General features: G+C 35.2%; 1 protein-coding gene across 13 annotated transcripts in view; it reads left to right on the top strand.

Annotated features, from left to right (window-relative positions):
• Positions 1–24,661, top strand: part of SCAPER (S-phase cyclin A associated protein in the ER) — a 528,946-nt gene that overhangs the window by 238,685 nt on the left and 265,600 nt on the right. For all 13 annotated transcript variants that reach the window (XM_032417309.1, XM_032417312.1, XM_032417306.1 and 10 more), the window contains one exon: positions 6,451–6,587. In XM_032417309.1, coding sequence (XP_032273200.1) covers positions 6,451–6,587 — 137 coding nt within the window. The remainder of the gene's footprint in view (positions 1–6,450; positions 6,588–24,661) is intronic.

The following is a 24,661-nucleotide window of genomic DNA, read 5'->3' on the forward strand; positions in this document are numbered from 1 at the left end:
TCTTTTATTTCTCCAGAAATGGATTCTCTAGTATCTTCTATGCTTTTTTCAAGCCCATGTAGTATCTTTATAATCGTCATTCTGAACTCTATTTCTGACATCTTACTAATGTCTGTATTGATTAGGTCTCTGGCAGTCGGTAATGAGTCTTGTTCTTTTTTTTGAGGTGAGTTTTTCCGTCTTGTCATTTTGTTCGTAGGAGAACAAATGAATGAGAGAACAAAATGCTAAAAGGGTTACAAGAACCTCAGAAAAATATACACTAAATAGAATAGACCTGAAACCAGGCGGAAAAGAAAGGGGAAAATATTAAAAAGTATATGATCAGGCGGGAGACTAGAACAAAGCCATACACTAAATTTAGGGTTTATTTTGGTCTGTTAGAAGACACTGTATCCCAGAATTTTAAACAAAGAAACACTTTCATTTTTTAAACAAAAAATAAGGTTAAATACAATGAAGGGATAGAATGTGCTTGTAAAAGTGAAAATTAAAAAAGATTTTAAAAAAGGAACTGATAAAATAATATGTTGGTTGAAAAAGGAAAGAAGAAAAATTCAAAAGAAAAAGAAAAAATTAAAGAAAATTTTAAAAATTAACTTTGAAAGACTAAAGAATCATGGGGAAAAAGCCATGAATTCTATGTGCTATATTCCCCTAGCCCTGGGGTTTTGCTGTTCTCATTGATCGGTAAACTTGGTCTTGGCTGGATGTTCTTGCTGATCTTCTGGGGGAGGGGCCTGTTGCAGACATTCTCTAATGTCTTTGCCCCGGGGCAGAATTGCACCACCCTTGCCGGGGGCCAGGCTAAGTAATCTGTTCGGGTTTGTTCTCGGTAGCTTTTCTTCCCTGCAAGCTTTCCATACAGCTTTGGAGGACAAGAGTGAAAATGGCGGCCTCCCAGTCTCTGCCCCGGAGGAGCCAAGAACTCGGGGCTCCACTCCTCAGTGCGCCCTCAGAGAAAAGCAGTCAATCACTCCTGTCTTCCTGGTCTCCAGCTGCACTTCATGCTCACCTGGCTTGTGACCGAGCGTTTCTGTCTCTGGCACACGACCCCATTTGGAGTCTCCAAACCCAGCAGATACCTGCGGTGCTCTCCCGTGCCTCTCCTCCTGGGGTTGGAAGGGGAGACTTCCCGGATCTGCTGCTTGTTGGGTCCCTGCTGGAAGAGTAGTGGCCCGCCCGTGCCACAGATCACGGTTTATGGCAACCACAAGCTGAGAGCCCACTCCTCGGCTCTGTCTTTGTAGCCAGCTTCTTCGCTCTGATACCTGGGAGCTCTGGCACACTCAGGCACCCCCAGTCTTTCTGTCACCCTGAGGCTCCTGAGACCACACTGTCCCAGTTAGGGTTCCATCCCCTGCTTAGCCACTGGACTGACGTCCCTCAGCAGAGCAGACTTCTAAAAGTTCCAATTTTGTGCTCCGCTGCTTTATCACTTGCCGATAGCCGGCTGACGGAGGCTCTCTCCCCCCGTGGTTTATGTTCCCAAATATTGCCTCGGATTCATTTCTCCACACCTCTTACCTTCTGGAAAGTGGTTGCTTTTCTATTCACAGGATTGCTGCTATTCTTTTCTTCAATCTCCTGTTGAGTTTGTAGGTGTTCAGAATGGTTTGATAGCTATCTAGCTGAATTCCTGGGACCATTCGAAATTTAGGTCTCCTACTCCACTGCCATCTTAGTCCTCCACATCATTAGTTTTTGATAGTGTTCAAGAATTCATTAGTTGCGTGTAATTTTTTGGTGTGTTTTCATCATTTGTATTGTTGCTTAGTTTTGGTTAATTTTTTTTTCTTTTAATAGTTTTGACTATTGACCTTGATACTTTTAGGTGGAATTAGTTTTATACGACCTTTAGAATAAGTAGTGACTTGGGGTAGCTATTAAATTTCTTGGAGCTGCTTTTCTATTATTTTTGTGTAACATACAGTAACTTGTTCTGAGAGTTTTTTTTAAAGATTTTATTTATTTGTGAGAGAGAGAGAGCAAAAGCAGGGGTATCAGCAGAGGGAGAGGGAGAGGCAGGCTCCCCGCTGACTAGGGAGCCCAATGTGGGGCTTGATCCCAGGACCCTGAGATCATGACCTGAGCTGAAAGCAGATGCTTACCTGACTGATCCCCCCAGGCACCCCAAAATTTCTTGATTCTGTTTCTTTGCTCTCCTTTTATCATGCCATTTTCCCATTTTTCATTATCATCTCTAGTTTGCTCAATTAAATTCCTTTTGTGTCAATTTCTTCCATGGATCAGTTTTTTTTTTTTTTTTAAAGATTTTATTTATTTTTCAACACAGAGAGAGAGACAGCGAGAGAGGGAACACAAGCAGGGGGAGTGGGAGAGGGAGAAGCAGGCTTCCCGCTGAGCAGGGGGCCCGATGTGGGACTCGATCCCATGACCCTGGGATCATGACCTGAGCCGAAGGCAGATGCTTAACAACTGAGCCACCCAGGCGCCCCATGGATCAGTTTTGAGAGTTCATAAGGGACTAGCCTTCACCAGATTGTTAAGCCTTTTTTTTTTTTCAAGAGTTTATTTATTTATTTGTGAGAGAAAGAGAGAGCATGAGTGGGGAGAGCGTCAGAGGGAGAAGCGGACTCCCCGCTGAGTAGGGAGCCTGATGCGGGTGTTGATCCCAGGACTCCAGGATCATGACGTGATCCGGAGGCAGTCACTTAACTAACTGAGCCACCCAGGCACCCCAAATTGTTCAGTCTTTAATGCAGCTACATTTCATTCACCTGCCATTGGAATTGGTAAACTTCTTTCCATTTTAAATTCTATTCTCAAATTGGCCTATTAAGTTCTCCAGTGAAAAATGCTTCCTTTCCTAGAATTCTGTTTTGAAGTTCATTATTCACTCTTTTGTTTCCCTTTGATTTCTTCTTCAAATACATTGAAACCCTATTGATGTCTTGGTAATTTGACCTCACCTACTTCTTTTTGGGGGTTAGGAGGATACATTGTCACCTTGTTTTATTGTAAATATTTTCTGTGGGTTTTGCTTTTTATATGTAATTGCTCTTTCAGTTCTATATGGTAATTTAGAAAGAATCTAAAACTTTCCTGCCACTGCCTTCTTCTATTCACTATCTTCTGTTACAAGCATCTTAATGACTAATACTTCCTCATGGAAATTGACCATAATTTTCTCAATCACTCCTTAATGTTGAAAAACCTTTATACATGCTTTCCATCTTCAGAAGCCATCTCAAAACCTTCCTGTGTAAAGTCTTTATAGTTTTAATGAGGAAATGACTATTAGTTATCCTCTGTCATATCCAACAATGTGTTTCTTTTACTACCCAGAACTGATTTGTTTCTTAGAGAAACTAAAATATAATGCAAACAACTAGAAAGAAATACATAATAACTTGAAATGTGTTTATAGAAAACTAGACAAAAGAAACATTTTAAGTCACAGAGGACAAAATACAAATGGTCTAACATACTAACACCAGTATTTCAGACAACAGATTGACAGATATACAAACAAAATAGAAATACTAGGTACTGGCAAATCACTTGTAGAGATATAAATTAATTCCCATTTTGGTTGTTCACTTTGGGAACACTTAATGAAAATCCTTAAAAATATGTGTAATCTGCAAAGCAGGAATTTCAGTTCTATGATTTGATCATATGGGAAAAGTAGATTATGTGTTTAAAATTTTAACTATAGGAATATTTGTTGCACTGATATTTATAATATTGAAAATAAAAAATTATCCAAATATCTAAAAATAAAGCATTTAGTAAAATTAGGCATATTCATGAAATGGAACACCTTACAGACACTAGATTATGTTGTAGAATATTATTTAACGGTATGAATATATTTGCAGTGTTTTTTTTTTTAAGATTTTATTTATTTATTTGAGATAGAGAATGAGCACAAGCGGGGGGGCGAGGGTTGGGGGGGCAGAGGTAGAGCGAGAAGCAGGGCAGGGAGCCTGATGTAGGGCTGGATCCCAGGACCCTGGGATCATGACCCAAGCTGAAGGCAGATGTTTAATCGACTAAGCCAGTGAGGCACCCCTATATTTGCAATGTTAAATGAAAAAACAGTTTATAAAATATCATAAATGGTGTATCCCACTTTTACAAAAATATATATACAAAAAAAATGTCTGGAAGGATGTACTCAAATTATTTTTAGGTGTTAGTATTATAGATTTTTATTTCTTTTTGTTTGTTTGTTTTTTGTGGATTTTTTTGAGATTTTTATTCTTAGTTTTATTTATATTTTCTATAATTAACACTCATTTTGTATTGAGAAATAACTTACTATTAAAATAGTCAAACAAAAATATAAATATATTCTCATTTGTTCATAGTTTTGAGATTTAAAAAAATTTTTTTTTAAGATTTTTAAAAATGTTAATATGGGTACATAATGCATGTGTGTTTGTGTATGTAAGTTGTTCTTTAAATAGATATGATTTTTGATAGTTCTGGATAGAGTCCCAAGTTCTTTTATATAGTGTCTGCATTATAAGAAATAATGTATGAAATTTAGCCCTTTACTGATAACATATTAAATATTCAAAAAATGATTACATGGATGGTGATTTCACATATGACTTGCTTTGTACCATGTATCCTTAGGAGATATGATAAGAGGATTATCTTTATTTATAATATTGCTTTCATTTGATTTGAGACCTGGGTTATTTTTTCTGGATTTGAAATAAAGGTGTCCTCCCATACAACAGGCCTAGCTTATCAAAGAAAATAATTGCTTCTGCTTTTGAGAGAATATTTTCTCCCTTTGGCTGTAGAGTTTTTGGTTTATTTTTATTTTTTGGTACTTTATGATTTGAAAACTTTCATAATGAGTACAATTCTGTGGCCCAAACTTGTTTTCCAGTCATATTGCTAAGGTAGCAGCCAAGAGTATAGGCAGCCTAATCATACTGTCTGATTTAAATTTAGGCTTTATCACTTTACTCTCTGTAAAAGTTGCTCAGTCATGATTTTGACTTTCTAACTTTGGGTAAGTAATTTGACTTTTTGTGTTTGTTCTCATAGTTTAAATGGGAATAATAAAAATACATATCTTCTTAGTATGTTCTAAGTACAGTTTGAAGGACTAAATGAGTGATTATATATGAAGAACTTAGCTTAGTAATAAGCCTTCATAAATATTTTTGTGTTTTTTTAAATTGAGATATAATTGACATATAACATTGTATTAGTTTTAGGTGTACAACATAATGTTTGAAATATATGTTTGCACATATATATATATATATATATATATATATAGTGAAATAATTATCACAACTAATTTAATTAACATCCATTACCACATATAGTTACAATTTTTTTCTTGTGGTGAGAATTTTTATGATCTAATCTCTTAGAAACTTTCAAACGTATAATACAGTATTGTTATCTATAGTCACCATGCTATACATCACACCCCCAGGATTTATTTATCTTATGTAACTGGAAGTTTGCACCTTTTGAGCACCTTCACTCATTTGACCATAAATACTGTTATTAGTTCTTACTACTTTACTCTTTTCTCATTTATTCATTTATTTAACACATACTTACTGATTGCCTACCATATGCCAGGCGAAGTACCAGATACAGAAACGTCAGTGAGCAAAACAAAATTCATTGCCCTCATGAAACTTATATTCTACTGCAGAAGACTGCAAATGAATATTTGATGTTAGGCAAGTCCTTTGAAGAAAAATAAACAGAATAAAGAGATGGCAGATAGTACAGGGTGTTACTTAAGATTGGGTATTCATTTTAGCTTGGACCATGCCACCTTTCCCAACTCCCAGCCCAAACAAACACACATATATCCAGTATCTGTATGTTAAAATTCAGTCCATCCTTCAAGAGATAGCAGACATGGTACTTCCTTCTTGAAACCTTTCTTCCTCACCCTCACTGACTGAATAGTGCTTTTGTTTCCTTTTTGAACTCCTATAGCACTCTAACACTCTAATTGGCACTTATTGGTTGATATTGTAGGTGTGTGTGTGTGTGTGTGTGTGTGTGTGTGTGTGTTTGTGTGTTTTAAACCTCTCTTTCTACACTGTGTAGTTGTGAGGAACAGGCATATGTCCTTATATCCTTAGCATTTATCACAGCTGATGTGCAGCAAAGGTTTGATAAGTCAATGAAATCCTTTTTTTAATTTAAATTCAGTTAGCCAACTTGTACATCATTAGTTTCAGATGTGTTCAATAATTTATCAGTTTCATATAACACCCAGTGCTCATCACATCATGTGCCCTCCTTAAGTCAATGAAATCTTAAGTAAAACAATTTCTTCAGTGTTTTCCAAAGCAATTGTGAAAACCAGAGTTTCATAAAGATTACTTTTACTTTCATCTATATACTGTTATACTCACTGTAGTCTGTAGCAATGCTATGTTATTCTTTAACCAGCATCATCATCATCATCATTATTTATTTATCTTGCAGGAGCATCTTTCTTTAAAGAAGTATATTATTGACATTGTGGTTGAAAGTGCAGCTCTACCAGAGCCTTTGAAAGACGGAGAAGAGCGGCAGAAAAATAAAAAAAAAGCCAAAAAGATAAAAGCCCGGATGAACTCCAGGTACCATAAATATCCTTAAAAACAAAACAAAACAGAAACTGTTAGTGATATATCCTTTTTAATGTAAATCTAAGGAAGACCCGCTGCCCGGCACAAAAGTTTAAACTTGTTTGCTTTAAGAAAGCCTTGAAAATAATACTGATGAGCCTAATTTATAGCCACTTTCTTTGATTGAGAAAGAAAACTGTGTATCGATCTAAAGCCCTTGCTTTCACCTGTTAAGAGCTCTTCTTATAATTGGATACCAAAGCCCTGCCAAACTTGTGCCTCCTCCAGCATACAGTAGTATGTTTAAGTATGTGTAAACTAAGCCTATTTTTCTTTCCAACTATTGATTTTTAAATGAGGTATCAAAGAAAATCAATAGCAATCAACAAATAGAAGTCTGCTGGCTGTAGTGTCAAATCCCATGACTAGGTTTAATCAATTTGGTTGCCTGTCACAATAAGAAAAGTTCAAGAAATATCTTGAAATGGAAAGTGAGTTGTCAGACCTGTAGTTTATCATCAGCCTCCAAAGTAACATCTGAGGATCAGACAGCTGTGTAGTAAGTATATCATTACCTCACATGCTTTGAGCATCACCTGATGACTGATGAGTCTTATTCAGGACACAAATGTAGTTCCTCTGTAGTAGATAATTTTGTGCTATTTGGGGGAAGGTAATCTAAATATGTTGTTTTACCTTTATTACCAAATGTTTTGAAAGTTGGAGAAGCTTGACCCATGGCATTATAGAAATATAGTTCTAGAAGGTGAATGGTGGTTATCGCTTTCCAATTTCAGATTGTAGTTAAAGGTGTCCGTTTCATCTTCCAGAATCAACGAAAACTTGCAGAGTACTCATTCAAGCAAAGAATTTATTTTTTGAGATTCCTCTAAGTTTCTCAAAATAGTTTCACAGTATACTTGAAGGTATTACTGACCTTCATTTCTAGTTATGCTAAGAACTTGCTGACCTCCTGACACTGAAATACATACAGCCCATTTTTGTGAGTTCTTTTTTTCCTCTGTGTACACATTGCCTTGCTAAGCTCCCCCAGTCCTGTGTCTCTAAATATCCTCTACTTAGTGATGACCACCAATTTAATATCTTCAATTTTATTCAAATACAAACTCCTGTTCTCTCCCTCACCCCATTCTCCAAAACCCCTCTTTGTCCCATAGTTTTCTCTGTCTCAGTAAAGGGATACTCTATTCTAGCTTTGTATGCCAAAACTCTTGAAGTTATCCTTGACTTTTCTCTTTCTCCCACACCTCACATCCAGTCCAACTGCAAATAATGTTAGCTTGATTTAAAATATATTCAGAATTTGACTACGTCTCTCTAACTTCACTGCTTCCCCTGAACCCAATCCTTTGTCATCTCTCGCCTGAATTACTGCAGTAGCTCTGTGACTAGTATCCTTGTTTCTGCCCTTGCCTCCTTGCAGTTTATTCCAAATACTCTAGCCAGAGTATTAAAATGTAAGTTAGATCATGTCACTTCTCTGCTCAAAACCTCAGGTTTCCTCTTCCCACATATATCCATACACCCATCTCCCTTATGTCCTCCTGGTCTTTGCTCACATGTTCCCTTTTTGGTGAGGCTGTCCTCAAGAGCTTGACTTTTGTTTTTTGAAACATAAGTAGTGGTAATTTATTAAACAAAACCTTAAAATTATAGGAAAAAATACCTATAATTCTGTTGCTAATATTTTGACATATATATCCCTTTTATACATACCTACCTATATCTATAGATTTTATTCTTCATTGCAGTATGATTTATTTAAGTGAAATGTGGAGATATCCAGTATGGTTTGTTGACTTTTGACAAATCTAGATATTCCATGTAATCCATACTCCTATCAAAATTGTCTTTGTGCCTCTTTCCAGTCAGTTTCGTACCACCTCTGGCCCTTGGTAATCACTGACCTGCTTTCTATCATTACAGATTACTTTTTCCTGTTCAGGAAAGGCATACCAATGAAATCAAACTCCCCTGTGGCTAGCTTACTAAGTGTACTATTTTTGAGATATATCAGTGTTGTTGCGTGTAGGTACTTTGATTCTTTTTATTATTGTACATATTCATTGTGTGCATATCCTACAATTTTTATTTATTCATCTGTTGATAGACTTTTGGGTTTCCAGTTTTGGGCATTTATAAATTAAGCTCCCCTCAAATCTTTGAGTGTATATGAGTTTTCATTTGTCCTGGGTAAATACCTAGAAGTGGAATACCACATCGTTTTCCATAGTGGTTGTACTCTTTTACACTCCTATCAGCAATATGTGGGACTTCCAGTTGCTCCATAGTCTTGCCAGTACACACTTGATATTGTTAATTTTTAAAAATTTTAGCCTATTTCAGCAGGAGTGTCAAAGTACCTCAATGTAGTTCTAATTTGCATTTTCCTAGTGACTAATAATATATCTTGAGCATTTTTTCATGTGCATTTTAACCATTCAGTATCTTTCTTTATGTGTCTGTTGAAGGTTTTTGCCTATTTTAAAAGTTGAGTTGTCACCTTACTTCTGAGTTGTTTATATATTCTGACCACCAAGTTCGTTGTCAGATGTGTGTATTACAAATTTATTCTTGCAGTCTGGAAATTGCCTTTTACACTTTCTTTAAGATAGCTTTTGACAAGCAAAGGTTTTTACTTGTGATGATGTCTATTTTAGGGTTTTGGGTTCTAAGAGGTCTCTGAACAAAGGTAAAAATCCTCCTGTATTTTTTTCTAGAAGCTTTGTAAGTTTTATTTTTGCATTTAGGCTTATGATTCATCTCAAATAAATTAATGGGTATGATATGAAACATTAGTCCAAGTTTATTTTTCCATGTAGGTAGCCAGTTGTTCCAACATTATTGGCTGAAAAGGTTTCTTTTTCCATTATACTGTTAGCACTTTGTGTAAAAAAAAAAAAAAAAAGGAAGACAGAAAGGAAGGAAAGAAAGAAAGAAAAAGAAAGAAAGAAAGAAAAACTCTTCCCTTTGTGTGTGAGTCTGTTTCTGGACTGTTCCATTCTTTTATTTTAAAACCTTGATAAAAAATAGAAATCAGCCTTTGAAGTGTAGATCCATTTCTGGACTCTCTGGTCAGTTCTATTTCATTGATATATTCATCTATCTTCAAACTGTCTTGATTACCATGGCTTTATAGTAAGTCTTGAAATAAAGTAGAAGTCCTCCAACTTTGTTTTCTTTTTTGAAATTGTTTTGTTTTTCCAAGGTCTTTTGTTTTCACATAAATATTAAGATCAATTTTTAGTTTCTAAAATAAAAAAGCCAGTTAGGATTTTGATTGGGGTTGCATTGAATCTACAGATCAGCTTAGGAAGAACTGACATCTCTATCTGATAGTGTTGGGTCCTCCACCCATGATTAAGGTGTTTAGCTTCTAGTAATATTTTGTAATTTTCAGTGTAGAAGCTTTACAAATATCTTACTAAATTTATCCCTAGCATTTTTAGTTTTTTGATGCTATTGAAAATAATTTTACTTCATTTTTTTGTTGTTGTTAGTATATAGAAACAATTTGATTTTTGCATATTAACCTTATATACTCAGACCTTGCCATATTGACTTATGAGCTCTAATAGCTTTGTGAATTTATAAGATTTCTTTATGTACATAAACATATCTGAGAAAAAATTTTTTTCAATTATATACTGTTTACTTCTTTTCATTGTCTATGGCACTGCATTGCATCTTCAGCAAAATTTTGAACAGAAGTTTTGGTCCTGGGGTGCCTGGGTGGCTCTAGTCATTGAACGTCTGCCTTCGGCTCAGGTCATGGTCCCAGGGTCCTGTGATCAAGCCCCACATCGGGCTCCCTGCTTGGCGGGAAGCCTGCTTCTCCCTCTCCCACTCCTCCTGCTTGTGTTCCCTCTCTCACTGTTTCTCTCTCTGTCAAATAAATAAAATCTTTAAAAAAAAAAAAAGTTTTGGTCCTGTTTTTAGGGAGAAAGCAATTAGTTTTTCACATTAAGGTATTGTGTTACCTGGAGATGTTGACCTTAGGGGAGGCTAAGCATGTGTGGGACAGCAGGTATGTAGGGGAATCTTTGTACCTTCTCTTAATTTTTCTGTGAACCTCAAATTTCTATAAAAAATAAAGTCTTTAAAAATTTTTGTCTTTTTAAAACTGTAAGGATCTATAGTAATACCCCCTTTTTCATTTCTGAGAATTATAATTATTCTTTGATTATTCTGGCCAGGAATTTATCAGCTTTATTAATCTTTTCAAGAATGAACTTTTGCTGTCATTGACTTTTATTTTTTCTATTTCACTTACGTTTTTAGTTATTTTTTCCGTGTTTACTTGGTATTTATTTTGTTTTTCCCTCTAGATTCTTAAGGTAAAAACTTAAGATTACTGATTTGAAACCAGACTCCTTTTCTAATATATGCAATTACAGCTATAAATTTCTCTCTAAGCTATGTCCCACATATTTTATATGTTGTGTTTTATTTTTTATTCAGTACAAAATATTTTCCAATTTCACTTCAAATTCTTTGACCCATTGGTTACTTAGAAGTGTAAGTGCTAAATTTCCAAATAATTGGGAACTTTCCAGATATCTTTTTGTCTTGATATTTAATTTCCTGTGGTGAGAGAAGATACTGTGCATAATTTCAATTCCTTTAAATTTATTGAGACTTGTTTTATGCCCAGCATCTGGTTTGTCTTGGTCAGTGTTGCATGTTTACTTGAAGAGCATGTACATATTTTTTGTGGTAGGTGTAGTTTCTATAATGTCAGTTAGGTCTAGTTGGGTAATAGTGCTGTTAAAGTCTTCCACTTGTATCTCTAATAATTGTCTATTTCATATTGTATCAGTTACATAAAGAAGAATATTCACATTTCCAATTATTTCACACTTATATCTCACACTTCAGTATTTTCCAGTTTTGCTTCAAGTTTTGAAGCTTTGTTGATAAATACATACAAATTTAGTATTATTTTATCTCCTTGAAAAATTGATCCCATTACCATTATAAAGTGTCCTTCTTTTTTTTTGGTAATATTTCTTATGGTGAAGTCTATTTTATCTAATATTAGTATCATCATTTCCACTCAGTATTTTCATGATACATCTTTTCCCATTCTTTTAGTTTTATTCTTATAACTTCATCTCTTTATATATTTTTGTCCACCTCTTAAAATTGTCATATGTGAGTCTTCTTTTCTGTCTTTTCTGACAGTCTAGTATTTGCGGGTTTTCATCAGTTTACATTTAATGAAATTATTGCTGTGGTTGTTGTAAGCGTACTGCTTCACTCTCATCTGTTCATCAGTTGTTTGTTCCGTTTTTTCTTCTTTTCTGCCTCCCTTTTGGATTATTTTTTTAGTATTCCATTTTCTATCCTTTATTGATTTAGTATCTCTACTACTTTATTTTTAGTGTTTGCTTCGCTTAAAATATGTAACCTTAAACTGTCACATGAAAACTATATAATATAAAACCACTTCAGTTACAAGTTTAGAATCTTACAGTAGTATCTATCTTCTCTTGTCTTTTGTTATTGCCTTATATTTTACTTCTATATGTATATCGCACATCCCACTATAATTTTAATTTTTCTTCTAGTTATTCAGTTATCTTTACCATAATTTACAAAACCATTCCCTGTGCTTTTCATTTTTTCATGTAGTTCTCCGGTTCTATCTCTTAACTTTTCTCTTCACGTGAATTACTTCCTTTAACAGTTTTTATATTGCAGGTCTGCTGGCAATAGATTTTCTTATCATTTGTTTGCCTGAAAATGTTTATTTGACTTTCATTCCTGATTGATGTTGAATTATGTGATAATGGTTTTTTTCTTTCAGTACTTGACAGTTTTGTTCTAGTCTTATGCTTGGGTTCTCCCTGATTAAAAGGCAGCACACAATGCCTGAGACTAATAATTCACTATGTGTTAAGTAACTTGAATTTAAATAAAATAAAAAAAAAAAAAAGGCAGCACATATTCTTTTTATTTTTACTTTTTTATGATTATGTTAATCACCATGCATTACATCACTAGTTTTCGATGTAGTGTTCCACGATTCATTGCCTGAAGGCAGCACATATTCTAATCCTTTTTTTACTATATACAGTATTTCTTGTTTTCATTTGGCTGTTTAGTATATTTTTCATATGATGGTTTTAAGCAATTTCATTATAATATGCCTTGATACGGTTTTCTTTCTGTTTTTCCTGCTTGCTGTTCATTAAGTTTCTTGAATCTGTGAGTTTATATTTTCCCTCAAATTTAGAAAAATTTGACCACTGTTTATTCAAAAATTTTTTTCTATGCCAGACTATTTCTTTTTCTTTTATGGGATTTCAGTTGCACTTAAAATAGAGTGTTTGATGTTCCACAAGTCATTTTTTTTTCCTCTGCATCAATTTGGATAGTTCTGTTGCCTTATATGATATTTTCTTCTGCTGTTTGTCATCTGCTATTAAAATTGTCCACTGAATTTTTCATTTTATATGTTGCATTTCACATCTCTCTGAGTCCCTTTTGGTTCTTTATTATAGTTTCAGTTTATCTCTTTCTAATTCTGATTTGTTCTTTTTTATGTTTATGGTTTCCTTTAACATATTTATGAATTTATTTGAAGTCCATCATACTTACAATTTCTCCATCTGAAATTGTTTATTGACTGATTTTTCTCCCCAATACAAGTATGTTTCCTGTTATTTATGCCTAGTAATTTTGTTGCTACTATTTTTATTTTTATCCTTTCATTGGGCAGTATGAGCTCTATGTTATTGTACGTTTGGATTTTGTTGTTTTTCTTAATAGAATGTGGAATTTTATTCTGTCATACAGGTTACATGCCTTGATTTTAAGTTTTGTGAGGTGGGTTTTGAGTAACCTTTAATTCTAGAGCTAGATTGGCCCTACTCCTAAATGTTTGGCCTTTGTAAAGTCTCCACTGAATGACTAGAGCGTTCAATAAATATTTGTAATATAGCATTTGAAACTCAAACATGTCTCAGCTTTATGCAAGCTCTGGTAATTGTTCAGCTTACAGTTCCTTGGTAGTTGGTCTTTCCTCTGCTGTGGGAAGTCTTGCCATGCTTATTCATAAGTTAATATGGCCAAAGACTTAAAGAGGACCTTTGGAGATTTCTGGACCTTCGTTGCACACATCCCTTCTCTCTTTCTCTGTGCATAAATGCCAACTGTCTCCTTGGCTCACCCTTACATCCTCTGTTTTGGTTACCTCTTTCCCCTCATATATAGCTGTTTGGAAAGTGCCTTCAGGCAAAAGATGAAGTAATCATGGGACCTAGTTAATTTGTTTCCTTTTGCTCAGGGAATATTGTCCTAGGCTACCAGTTGTCTATACATGAAAATCAGTAATTCCGTATGCTTTAGGAATTTTCATTGTTGTTCATAACAGAAGGGCCAGTATGATATTAGTCTGTAGTGACTGAAAACAAAATTGTCAAGCAGCATTAGCAGCATTCCCCAGTTCTTTTTTGCTGTAGCACTTACCATCATCTAAAATCCTATTTATTTAATTATTATTTACACTTTGTTTTTCTCTCATTAGAATATAAACTTCATAAGGATTTTTGTCTCTGTTGCTGGCACCCAGTATGTTTTCAACAAACATTTGTTACAAAGAATTAGATGAGATTGGATTGTGGGATTAGTGTTCATATCACTAGGATTTCTTTGGCGTTTTAAAAATGGATAAAAGAACTATGAGTATTGCTTCCATAAATCAGAGTTCAGTCTTGAGGCAGGATGGTCTGTTCCAGGTTTCATGGTAGAGTTAGTGAAGGTAAGGTTGTAGAAGCCCGATTCAAGACGATGTAAAACTGGATATTTGGTTTTCCTTTAGCCAGCTAGATGAGGGACACTGTCTAATGGCAAAGCCAGAATTAGCAGGTGGTTTATATTGTGGGTATGTGTTCTAAAACTAATTAGTAGGGTTCTATATGACTTATTCATGGATGAAGAACTGTGAGAGTGCATGTGTTTCCTTAAAGTTTTTACATTCAGGCAGATTTTCTTCTGAAAGAGGAGTCCATACGAACAGTCAGAACTTTACTGCTGAAGTTTAAGTGGAAAGGATCCATCATTTGGCACAGAGGACCAAGAAAAGCAAGATAGGCAGTAAAGCTCTAATCACTAGACTGAGTTTTAGGACAGAAGCATGATGACATTAAGCAAGAAACTAGATTTGTGGAACAGAGTGTCATTGATCTGGAGTTTGAATGGAGGTAGGAATGGAGTAACATAGAGAGCTGCTACCTAGAGCAACATTTGGATTCATAGGTTTTTCACTGTATATGGCCAGACCTGTGTCTGCAGTGTTGGCAGCTTGCATATCACCTTCAATGTCCACTGGTAATCGTTAGGCTAACAGAATCCTTATCTCTGAGAATAATTGACTTTCAAGAAGATGTTCTGAAATGATGCAAGGGGAGAATGAGGAGTGTGTGTCTATGTGTATCTATATATATCTATAGATACAGGAATGTATACATATAAATGAATATATGAGAAAAAAAAGTGAATAGCTATCTGTCCACGTATATGTTTATGTTTCGGTGTAAATTCAGATATAGATGCACAGACAGACATACACAGAGTTTATCTTGAATCTGTGTTTGTTTGAGAATTGAATAGGGTTAAGCCTTGGCTGACAGTTGACCAGTGAACCTACATGGCCATGGAGACCTAAGTTGAGCAGAGTAGAGGCAGAAGAAAGACATAAGGGCTAACAACTATTACAGGATTCTGATTTAGAACTTTAAGGTGAAACCTAATATTAAATCTAATTTTAAAACTGTTTTTTACACTCATTTTGCATCCTTTATATGTGTCTTAAGGGATCCATTCAACCCATTATTCAAATATTTGCATTATCTTCAAAGAAAAGTGAATAGAACATAAAGTATTAATAGAGGTAAATTACATATAAATAACTCTTACATGAGACAACGTGTCCAAAGTAGCAGAAGAAAGGTACAAATAAGTATTTAGGTGAATTCTAGGGAAATAAACTTCATTATGACTGGGTAGTCAGGGAAGGCTACTTATAGTAACGATGGTGATTATAAAAAGAAATATGTATAAACAAAAAGTGGCTTGTATTTATTAAGTTCTTTATGCCCTAGATATTGTCTTAGACTGGGAGTACGCATTTTAAGCAATATTAAAATAGTCTGAATGTTCATTGTGTTGGTAGTCATAAGAGGAAAAATTTGATTAACAGTTTAAATAGCCAATAATAAGTAGATGATCGAGTAAAGTATGGTACATGAGACTTCTTTTTTTCCATTGAATATTCTTTCCTGGTTTTTCAATGAATAGTTGACCATATAGTTGTGAGTTCATTTCTGGATTTTCTATTTTGTTCCATTGATCTATGTGTCTATTTTTGTGCCAGTACCATACTGTCTTGATCACTGCAGCTTTGTAATATTACTTAAAGTTCAGAATTGTGATGAATCTAGCTTTGCTTTTCCTTTTCAAGATTACTTTGACTTTTTGGGGTCTTTTGTTGTTCCATGCAAATTTTAAGATTGTTTGTTCTAGCTCTTTGAAAAATGCTGGTAGTATTTTGATAGGGATTGAATTAAATGTATAGATTGCTTTGGGTGGTATAGACATTTTAATATTTGTTCTTCCAATCATGAGCATGGAATGTTTTTCCATTTCTTTGTGTCATCTTCAATTTCTTTCATAAGTGTTCTGTAGTTTTCAGAGTACAGATCTTTCACCTCTTTGGTTAGGTTTATTCCTAGGTGTCTTATGGTTTTTGGTGCAATTGTAAATGTGATTGATTCCTTGATTTCTTTTCTACTGCTTTATTTTTGATGTATAGAAATGCAACAGATTTCTGTACATTGGTTTTATATCCTGCAACTTTACTGAATTTGCGTATTAGTTCCAGCAGTTTTTTTGTGGTCTTTTGGATTTTCTATCTAGAGTATCATGTCATCTGCACATAGTGAAAGTTTGACATCATCCCTGCTGATTTGGATGCCTTTTATTTCTTTCTTTTTGTCATATCAATGCTAAGGCTAGAACTTCCAGTACTGTGTTAAGTAACAGTGGTAAGAGTGGACATCCCTGTCATGTTCCTGACATTAGAGGAAAAGTTCTCTATTTTTCCCTGTTGAGGATGATAGTTTCGTATATGGCCTTTATTATGTTGAGATATAGCCCCTCTACCCTTTTGAGGGCTTTTATCATGAATGCATGTTGTCATCCCAAAGATTTTTGACCATCGTGTTTTCAATTTCATTTGTTTTCATGTAATTTTTAATTTCTTCTTTGATTTCTTCAATGACCCATTCATTGTTTAGTAGCATATTTTTTAACCTCCATTTATTTGTGCTCTTTACAGATTTTTTTCTTGTGGTTGATTTCTAGTTTGATAGGGTTGTGGATGGAAAAGATGAATGTTATGATCTAAATCTTTTTGTATTTGTTGAGACTTGTTTTATGTCTTAATACATAATCTGTTCTGGATAATGTTCCATGTGCACTTGAAAAGAATGTGTATTCTGCTGTTTTAGGATGGGATGTTCTGAATGTATCCGTTAAATCCATTTGGTCCAGTGTGTCATTCAAAGCCACTGTTTCCTTGTTGATTTTCTATTTAGATGATCTGTCCATTGATGTAAGTGGGGTTTTAAAGTTCCCTACTATCATTGTATTACTACTATCAATTACTTTCTTCATGTTTGTTATTAAGTTTTATGTATTTGGGTGCTCCCATATTGGGTGAATAAATATTTAAAATTGTATCTTCTTTTCTTTTAAACTTTATTTATTTAAGTAATATCTACAACCAATGTGGAGCTTGAAATCATACCCTGAGATCAAGAGTGGCATACTCTTCTGACTGAGTCATCCAGGCACCCCATAAAATTGTTATCTTCTTATTGGATTGTCACCTTCATTATTTTATAGTGTCCTTCTTTGTCTCTTGTTATAGTCTTTTTTTAAAGTCTGTTTTGTCTGGTATAAGTATTGCTACCCTGGCTTTCTTTTGACATCCATGTGCATGATAAATGTTTCTCCATCTCCTCACATTTAATCTCCAGGTATCTTTAGGTTGAAATGAGTAGGCAGCATATAAATGGGTCTTGTTTTTGTATTTACTCTGTCATCTTATGTTTTTTGATTAGGGCATTTACTCATTATCAGAATGTCATTAAGAGTGTTTAATGGCATTTTAATTTACCCTGATTCCATCTTCCACTCCTCAGCTCAGCAGCATCTTTGAAGACAACCACCTGCGTCCCTGATACAGGTACCTAGTACTGGAGTGTGCACATCTGACCTTACATTCAAGGTTGTATAGTTGTTTTGACCTGTTTGATGGTTCTGTGAAGGATGTTGCCTTTCTTTCATCTAACTCAGAATTCTCCCAGAGCTGGGGAGGCTACCTAGGGGCAATTGTCAAAAACAATTTAAAGGCAAATATATTAGTCATTATAGTCAAGCAGGAAAAACAGAGCAAACGATAGACTAATCAAAAAGCTTGTAGGGGGTGGGTGGGGGAGGCTGAGGATTGAAATGCTTTGAGTAATAAGGGCTTTGAAGAGCTCCCATATACTCTGAAAAATCTAGAAGGCCACATGCATACCAAGGGCTGGATGCATGTTCAGAAGAGACCTGAGAAGTGCCTGAGGTCTTGTCTCTGGCTGACCATGAGGCTTCTATGCAGTAGGAAATGAAGACTAAGTAAGAGTTGTAAACTGCCAGAGTTTTGTCACTTTGCCTCAACCACACACACAGCTGATTTACAAATAATTAGATTAAGACTTTTTTTTTTTTTTGTCATTCCAGGTGTTTAAGGAAATCACTTGTATCACTAGTTGATCCCTAAACTAATTGAACAGAGACTTCAGTGGCCATAATGACAAAGAATACAAACTTCAGAAAATCAGTTCAGAAAGGTTACTAAACAAATATATAAAACTACATCAAGCAAGAAAAACACCCCCTGTCAAAGGAGGAGAATTTGATTTTCAGCGTTGCCACACTATAATATTTAAGATGTCTCGTTTTTGTTTGACAAAAAGTTACAAGGCGTTCAAACAAAAAGAAAGTTAGCTTATACACAGGAAAAAAAATTAATAGAAAGTGTCCAGGGGAAACCCAGACATTGGCCTTACTAGACAAAGACTTTAAATTAAAATGTTAAAATATGCCCAGAGAACTAAAGGACCCATGAGAACAATATCTAACCAACTGGGGAATAGTAATGATGATATTATATTAAATTTATATTTATATTTTAATACATATAATTAAAATTATAAAAAAGTGAATAGAAATTTTGTCATTGAAAAAACAGTGACTGAAATGAAAAATTCACTTGAAGAATTGAACAGCTAATTTGGGCAAGTAGAAATAAGAATTAGTGAACTTGAAGTCAGGTCAGTTGAGATTATCTCCATGGAACAGAAGGGGAAAAGAATGAAAAAATGAACAGAGTTTGAAAGACGCATGGACCAACATATACAGAAAGGAAGTCTCGGAGAGTAGAGAGAAAAAAAGGGCAGAACGAATATTTGAGGAAATTATGGGTGGAAATTTTCCAAATTTAGTTATGCTAGAGGAAATGAGAAGGGAATGAAAATGGTACTCTGGAAAATATCTGACACAAAACAAAGCAGTAATAAGGAGAAATTGAAGGAAAAAAGATGTATAGGAAATAGCAAAATGACAAAAGAAAATCAGTCCTCATCAGTTATTGTCCACAAATGTTCATAGTAGCTTTATTCATAATAACCCTAATCTGGAAAGAAGTAAACTGCCCAACTGTTGTATGGATAAATTGTGATGTCCACCTAATAGGACACTACACACACTACACACATTAAATACTCTGGTTAAAGACAGAGTGGATTTTTAGAAATGATTCAATTATATGTTTTTTAACAAGTGACTGACTTCAAATATAAGAACCCAAGTGGTTTAATGTGAAAAGGATTGCAAGATATTTTATGCAGAGAGTACCTCTACAAAATAATATAGATGAAGTAACTATGTTAATGTCATACAACATAGACTTTAAGACAAAAATTGTGCAATAGAAAGGAAAGACATTATATAATCATGGAAGGGTGAATCCTTCAAAAAGATATAATAATTACAAACATGTATGCACCTAACAGAGCCCAAAATATATGAAGGAAAAACTGACAGAATTGAGGGGAGACATAGATAATTCAACAGTACTAGTTGGAGTACCCCACTTTAAAGAATGGATAGGACAACTAGACTGAAGATCCACAAGGAAATAATAAGGTTTACACAACATTACAAGCCAACTAGACCCAAAAGATGTATAGAGAACATTCCACCAAAAACAGCAGAATACATACTTTGCTCAAGTGTACATGGAATATTCTCCAACATAGACCATATATTAGGCCACAAAACAAGTTTTCATAAATTTTTAAATATTGAAATCATACATGGCATTTTTATCACAAGGAAATGAAGTTAGAAATCAGTAACACAAGGAAATCTGGAAATTCACAAGTACAAGGAAATTAAGACACTCTTCAAGTTCTAAAGCCACTGGACCTCTCATAGTTTGCTGGTAGAAATACACATTGGAATGACCCCTTCTGTAAATATATTGGTAAAAGTTAAAACACATGCTTATCATATGACCCAGCAATCCCACTCTTAGGTATTTATCCAAGAGAAGTTAAGACATTTGCCTATGTAATGACTTGTCCACAAATGTTCATAGTAGCTTTATTCATAATAACCCTAATCTGGAAAGAAGTAAAATGCCCAACTGTTGTATGGATAAACAAATTGTGATGTCCACCTAATAGGACACTACACACAGTAAAAAGGAATTAATTAGTAATACATTCACCACTATGAAAGAATCTCAAGAGATTTATGCTAAATGAATCCAGAAACAGTAGAGTATGTATGATTGTGGTAATTTGATATTCAGAAAGCTCTAGTGCTAAAAAGCAGATGAATAGTTGCTACTAGCAAAGGAGGAGAGATTGACTCCAGAGAGTCATGAAAACATTTTGTGGGGTGGTAGAAATGTTCTACATTACGATTGTGCTTTCACTTATATTGGTAGACACTGTTGTGAAAACTCATTAATTATACACTTTAAATTGTTTTATTGTACGTAAATTATGCCTCAAAATAAGGGTAGCTCAAAAAATGAAAAAAAAGAAAAGAACAAAAAAATTAACACTTTGGAATCAAGGGCTTGGGGGTGTAGAGAACATTGGGTTTTTTTTTGTTTTTGTTTTTGTTTTAATTTTATTATGTTAGTCACCCTACAATACATCATTAGTTTTTGATGTAGTGATCCACGATCCATTGTTTTCGTATAACACCAAGTGCTCCATGCAGTACGTGCCCTCCTTAATACCCATCACCGGGCTAACCAATCCCCCCTCCCCCCTCCCCTCTAAAACCCTGTTTGTTTCTCAGATCCAGTGTCTCTCATGGTTCATCTCTCCCTCCAATTCCCCCCGCCCATTTTTCCCTTCCTTCTCCTAATGTCCTCCATGCTATTCCTTATATTCCACAAATAAGTGAAACCATATGATAATTGACTTTCTCTGCTTGACTTATTTCACTTAGCATAATCTCCTCCAGTCCCATCCATGTTGATGTGAAAGTTGGGTATTCATCTTTCTGATGGCTGAGTAATATTCCATTGTATATATGGACCACATCTTCTTTATCCATTCATCTGTTGAAGGGCATCTCGGCTCTTTCCACAGTTTGGCTATTGCAGACATGGCTGCTGTGAACATTGGGGTGCATATGGCCCTTCTTTTCACTACATCTGTGTCTTTGGGGTAAATACCCAGTAGTGTAATTGCTGGGTCATAGGGTAGCTCTATTTTTAAATTTTTGAGGAACCTCCATACTGTTTTCCAAAGTGGCTGTCCCAACTTGCATTCCCACCAACAGTGTAAAAGGGTTCCCCTTTCTCCACAACCTCTCCAACATTTGTTGTTTCTTTCCCTGTCCATTTTTGCCATTCTAACTGGTGTAAGGTGGTATCTCAGTGTGGTTTTGATTTGAATTTCTCTGATGGCTAATGATGATGAACAATTTTTCATGTGTCTGTTAGCCATTTGTATGTCTTCTTCAGAGGAGTGTCTGTTCATCTCTTCTGCCCACTTTTTGATTGATTATTTGTTTTTTGGGTGTTGAGTTTGAGAAGTTCTTTATAGATCTTGGATACCAGCCCTTTATCTATAGTGTCATTTGCAAATATCTTCTCCCATTCTGTGGGTTGCCTCTTTGTTTTGTTGACTGTTTCCTTTGCTGTGCAGAAGCTTTTTATCTTGATGAAGTCCCAAAAGTTCATTTTTGCTTTTGTTTCACTAGCCTTTGGAGATGTATCTTGAAAGAAGTTGCTGTGGCCGATGTCAAAGAGGTTACCGACTATGTTCTCCTCTAGGATTTTGATGGATTCCTGTCTCACATTGAGGTCTTTCATCCACTTTGAGTTTATCTTTGTGAATGGTGTTAGAGAATGGTCGAGTTTCATTCTTCTGCATGTGGCTGTCCAATTTTCCCAGCACCATATATTGAAGAGACTGTCTTTTTTCCATTGCATGTTTTTACCTGCTTTTTCAAAGATTATTTGACCATAGAGTTGAGGGTCCATATCTGGGTTCTCTATTCTGTTCCATTGGTCTATATGTCTGTTTTTGTGCCACTCCATGCTGTCTTGGTGATCACTGCTTTGTAATATAGCTTGAAATCGGGCAACATGATGCCCCCAGCTTTGTTTTTCTTTTTCAACATCTCCTTGGCGATTTGGGGTCTTTTCTGATTCCATACAAATTTTAGGATTGTTTGTTCCAGCACTTTGAAAAATGTCATTGGAATTTTGATCGGGATGGCATTGAAGGTATAGATTGCTCTGGGTAGCATAGACATTTTAACAATGTTTATTCTTCTGATCCATGAGCATGGAATATTTTTCCATCTTTTTGTGTCTTCTTCAATTTCTTTCATGAGTGTTCTGTAGTTCCTAGAGTATAGATCCTTTACCTCTTTGGTTAGGTTTATTCCGAGGTATCTTATGGTTTTTGGTGCTATTGTAAATGGAATCGTTTCTCTAATTTCTCTTTCAACAGTTGCGTTGTTAGTGTATAAGAAAGCAACTGATTTCTGTGCATTGATTTTGTATCCTGCCACATTACTGAATTGCTGGATGAGTTCTAGTAATTTGGGGGTGGAGTCTTTTGGGTTTTCCACATAAAGTATCATGTCGTCTGAGAAAAGAGAGAGTTTGACTTCTTCTTTGCCAATTTGAATATGTTTTATTTCTTTTTGTTGTCTGATTGCTGTTACTAGGACTTCTAGTACTATGTTGAACAACAGTGGTGAGAGTGGGCACCCTTGACGTGTTCCTGATCTTAAGGGGAAAGGCTCTCAGCTTTTCCCCATTGAGGATGATATTCGCTGTGGGTTTTTCATAGATGGATTTTATGAGCTTGAGGAATGTTCCCTCTATCCCTATACTCTGGAGAGTTTTAATCAGGAAAGGATGTTGTATTTTGTCAAATGCTTTTTCTGCATCAATTGAGAGGACCATATGGTTCTTCTCCCTCCTCTTATTAATGTGTTCTATCACATTGATTGATTTGAGAATGTTGAACCACCCTTGCATCCTGGGATAAATCCCACTTGGTCGTGGTGGATGATCCTTTTAATGTATTGTTGGATCCTATTAGCTAGGATTTTGTTGAGGATTTTGGAATCCATATTCATCAGGGATATCGGTCTGAAATTCTCCTTTTTGATGGGGTCTTTGCCTGGTTTGGGGATTAAGGTAATGCTGGCCTCATAGAATGAGTTTGGAAGTTTTCCTTCTGTTTCTGTTTTTTGAAACAGCTTCAGTAGAATAGGTATTATTTCTTCTTTGAATGTTTGGTAGAATTCCCCAGGGAATCCATCAGGTCCTGGACTCTTGTTTTTTGGGAGGTTTTTGATCACTGCTTCAATCTCGTTACTGGTTATTGGCCTATTCAGGTTGTCAATTTCTTCCTGTTTCAGTCTTGGCAGCTGATAGGTTTCCAGGAAGGCCTCCATTTCATCCAGATTGCTCAGTTTATTGGCATATAGTGTTGATAATAATTTCTAATAATTGTTTCTATTTCCTTGGTGTTGGTCGTGATCTCTCCCCTTTTATTCATAATTTTATTAATTTGGGTCCTTTCTCTCTTCTTTTGGATAAGTCTAGCCAGTGGTTTATCAATCTTATTAATTCTTTCAAAGAACCAACTTCTGGTTTCATTGATGTGATCTACTGTGTTTCTGGTTTCTAATTCATTGATTTCTGCTCTAATTTTAATTATTTCTCTTCTAATGCGTGGCTTAGGCGTCGTTCGTTGCTTTTTCTCTAGTTCTTTAAGGTGTATAGTTAGTTGGTGAATTCGGGATTTTTCTATTTTTTTGAGTGAGGCTTGGATGGCTATCTGTTTCCCCCTTAGGACCGCCTTTGCAGTACCCATAGGTTTTGGACTGATGTGTTTTCGTTCTCATTGATTTCCATGAATTGTTTAAGTTCTTCTTTGATTTCTTGGTTGACCCAAACATTCTTGAGCAGAGTGGTCTTTAGCTTCCAAGTGTTTGAATTTCTGCCAAATTTTTTCTTGTGATTGAGTTCCAGTTTTAGAGCATTGTGGTCTGAGAATATGCAGGGAATAATCTCAATCTTTTGGTATCGGTTGAGACCTGATTTGTGACCCAGTGTATGGTCTATTCTGGAGAAAGTTCCATGTGCGCTCGAGAAGAATGAGTATTCTGTTGTTTTAGGGTGGAATGTTCTGTAAATATCTATGAGGTCCATCTGGTCCTTGTATCATTCAAAGCTCTTGTTTTCTTGTTGATTTTCTGCTTAGATGATCTGTCCATTGCTGAGAGTGGAGTATTGAGCTCCCTTACAATTAACCTATTGTTATCAATATGACTCTTTATTTTGGTTAACAGTTGGCTTATGTAGATGGCTGCTCCCATGTTGGGGGCATAGATATTTACAATTGTTAGATCTTCTTGTTGGATAGACCCTTTAAGAATGATATAGTGTCCTTCTGTGT

Source organism: Phoca vitulina, unplaced genomic scaffold (assembly GCF_004348235.1).
Source record: "Phoca vitulina isolate PV1807 unplaced genomic scaffold, GSC_HSeal_1.0 scaffold20, whole genome shotgun sequence".
In the NCBI taxonomy this organism is placed as follows: domain Eukaryota; kingdom Metazoa; phylum Chordata; class Mammalia; order Carnivora; family Phocidae; genus Phoca; species Phoca vitulina.